The sequence below is a fragment of the Malus domestica genome, chromosome 01 (genome assembly GCF_042453785.1).
Source record: "Malus domestica chromosome 01, GDT2T_hap1".
NCBI classification, from domain to species: domain Eukaryota; kingdom Viridiplantae; phylum Streptophyta; class Magnoliopsida; order Rosales; family Rosaceae; genus Malus; species Malus domestica.
The window spans coordinates 9324770-9328014 of record NC_091661.1 but is presented as its reverse complement, the minus strand read 5'-3'; the positions used below and the strand labels follow the sequence as shown (position 1 = coordinate 9328014).

General features: G+C 47.7%; 1 protein-coding gene across 1 annotated transcript; it reads left to right on the top strand.

The window, feature by feature from the left end:
- The first annotated feature begins 465 nt into the window (after positions 1 to 465).
- Positions 466 to 2610, top strand: LOC139195304 (uncharacterized). The gene has a single exon (XM_070820630.1). It carries the CDS (start codon positions 466 to 468, stop codon positions 2608 to 2610), a length of 2145 nt encoding a protein of 714 aa, XP_070676731.1.
- The last annotated feature ends 635 nt before the right edge of the window (positions 2611 to 3245 follow it).

Genomic DNA, 3245 nt, shown 5'->3' with positions numbered 1-3245 from the left:
CGCACTCTTGTCGAACATGAATTACGTATTAAGCCCGGATGCAAACCTTTCCGGCAACCACCTCGTTGATTCTCGACTGAAGTACAACTCGGCATCAAGGACGAACTGGTTCGACTTTTGAAAGCCGGGTTCATTCGGACAGCTCGATATGTGGAATGGTTGGCGAATATCGTTCCTGTTTTAAAAAAGAATGGTGCACTGCACATCTGCATCGATTTCAGGAATCTGAATCTGGCAACTCCCAAAGATGAGTACACAATGCCGATCTCAGATCTTTTAATCGATGCCACGGCGAATCATGCTATCTTATCCTTTATGGATGGACACGCCGGGTACAACCAAATTTTCATTGCTGAAGCCGATGTGCACAAAACTGCTTTCCGCTGCCTGGGGGCACTCGGCACTTACGAATGGGTTGTTATGCCATTCGGCCTCAAAAATGCTGGCGCCACATACCAACGGGCGATGAACACCATATTTCATGACTTAATTGGGACTACCGTCGAAGTCTATATTGACGATGTTGTGATTAAATCCAAACAACGGCGAACTCATGTGGATGATCTCCGACAGGCTTTCCTTCGTATGCGTCAACACAATCTCAAAATGAATCCTGCCAAATGTGCATTCGGTGTGTCGGCCGGTAATTTTCTCGGTTTCCTAGTACATCACCGTGGGATTGAAGTGGACGAAAATAAAGCACGTGCAATCATCAGTGCTCCACCACCGACTACGAAGAAACAGCTGCAGTCCTTACTCGGCAAGATAAATTTTCTCCGCCGATTTATAGCTAACTCGGCAGGAAAAATGAAAGCGTTTTCCACGCTTTTGAAACTTAAGGACTCGGATACATTTGCGTGGACGACCGAGCATCAGGCGGCGTTTACACAAATCAAAGTCTCCCTCTCAACGCCGCCTGTTCTTGTTCCACCTCGGCGTGGTAAACCCCTCAAACTATATATTTCGGCGGCTGAAGAGTCCATCGGCTGCCTCCTTGCCCAAGACAATGATGCTGGGCGAGAGCAGGCTATTTTTTACCTCAGTCGAAATCTTAATCCACCGGAGATCAATTATTCCGCCGTGGAGAAGCTCTATCTTGCCGTGTTCTTCGCCGCCTCCAAACTCTGGCATTACATGCTTCCGTCGGTCACACAAGTCATTGCCCAGACCGACGTCATCCGGTACATGCTTACCCGGCCGATCGTAAAAGGGAGAATTGGGAAGTGGACGATGGCGTTGTCCGAGTTTAGCCTGCAATACGTGCCTCAGAAAGTTGTCAAAGGCCAAGCATTGGCCGATTTCCTGGCTCACCATCCTTCCCCATATGGTTTTGGGGACACTGATGTCGAAATCGGCATGGTTGAGACACGCGACAACTATTGGACGATGTATTTCGACGGGTCCAGTACTTCATCCTCGGCCGGCGTTGGAGTTGTCATTCAATCTCCTAATCACGATCGTTGGTATTTTTCGCTTAAGTTGGATTTTGACTGCACCAATAATCAGGCCAAATATGAAGCCTTAATCATCGGCCTCGGCCTCCTTCATGACTTGCGGGCCACTCGTGCCCTCGTCCTCGGCGACTCGGAGCTTGTGATTAACCAACTTAATGGGTCTTTTCGCTGCATGAGTTGTACCCTGGCACCCTACCATATGGTTGCCAGCTATTTGGCCGAGTCATTCGACGGTATTACGTTCGCACATGTTTCCCGGATCCATAATACCGACGCAGATGAGTTGGCTCAAATTGCCTCTGGTGCACAACTCCTGGGGGGCAAGCTAGGCCGAGAAATACCGGTGTTACGGAAATTATACCCGGCCTTGGTCAACCAGCAAATCCTCCGTCGCGACGATGTAATACGCACTCGAGTCAGGTCTTTACCTTCGTTGTTAGACCGACAAGATACTATAGAGGTTTGCACCGTCGGGACAACACCAGATGATTGGAGAAAACCCATTATGCAGTACCTTGACAATCCCAACGGAAAACATAGTCGCAAGACACGAGTCCACGCTACGAACTATGTCACGTACCAAAACGAGTTATACCGAAAAGGGGAGGATGGATTGCTACTGTTATGTCTCAGTCCCCAAGAGGGTGCTCAGGCGATCTCGGAAGTCCATGAAGGGGTTTGCGGAGCTCATCAATCTGGACGGAAAATGCGATGGCTACTTCGACGACATGGTTATTTTTGGCCAAGGATACTAAAGGATTGTATCGAGTTTGCACGAGGATGCATACAGTGCCAAATCCACGGGCCTATACAAAGGGTCCCGGCCGAATCATTGCATTCGGTCATAAAGCCATGGCCGTTTAGAGGTTGGGCCATGGATGTAATCGGCAAAATCACGCCATCTTCGGGAGCCGCTAAGCACGCATGGATAATAGTCGCAACCGATTACTTTACTAAGTGGGTCGAGGCGAAATCATATGCCAAACTAACATCTAAAGAAGTTTGCGACTTCGTGGAGGAACACATCGTGACTAGATTTGGCGTACCAGAAACGATCATAACTGACAATGGAACAATCTTCACAGCTGAGAGGTTTAAAGAGTATACGGCAAATTTGAAAATTTGGCTCGAACAGTCTACACCGTATTACCCATAGGCGAATGGACAGGCCGAAGCAAGTAATAAAGTGTTGATCGGCATCCTCGAAAAAATAATAAAAGAAAGGCCTGGCATGTGGCATTTGAAGTTGAACGAGGCATTATGGGCATACCGAACGACGCCCCGGTCGGCGACCGCGACAACCCCATACGCATTAACCTACGGACACGATGCAATGTTACCAGTCGAGTTAAGCATAAATTCGTTGCGATTAATTGAACAAAGTAGTTTGTTTAGCGCCGAATACAGTCAGTCCATGAGACAAGAATTAGAAGATTTGGAAGAAGTGCGACTTGACGCTTATAACTTACTGGTGGCACAGAAACGGATTGCCGAATGAGCATACAATCAAAAGGTGCGACGGAAAACATTCGGTGAAGGTGAATTAGTGTGGCAAACGGTGTTGCCCGTAGGACTAAAAGATCCTAGGTTCGGCAAGTGGTCGCCGAATTGGGAAGGACCGTTCATTGTGCATAAAGTATACGGAAAAGGGGCGTATCATCTTAAAGACCGAACCGGTGTAGTTCACAGATTACCGATCAATGGGAAGTTTTTGAAGAAATACTATCCGGTCACATGGGAAATGCGGGAATAGAAAACCAGTCCATTAAGATTGATAAGCATTTACAAAAT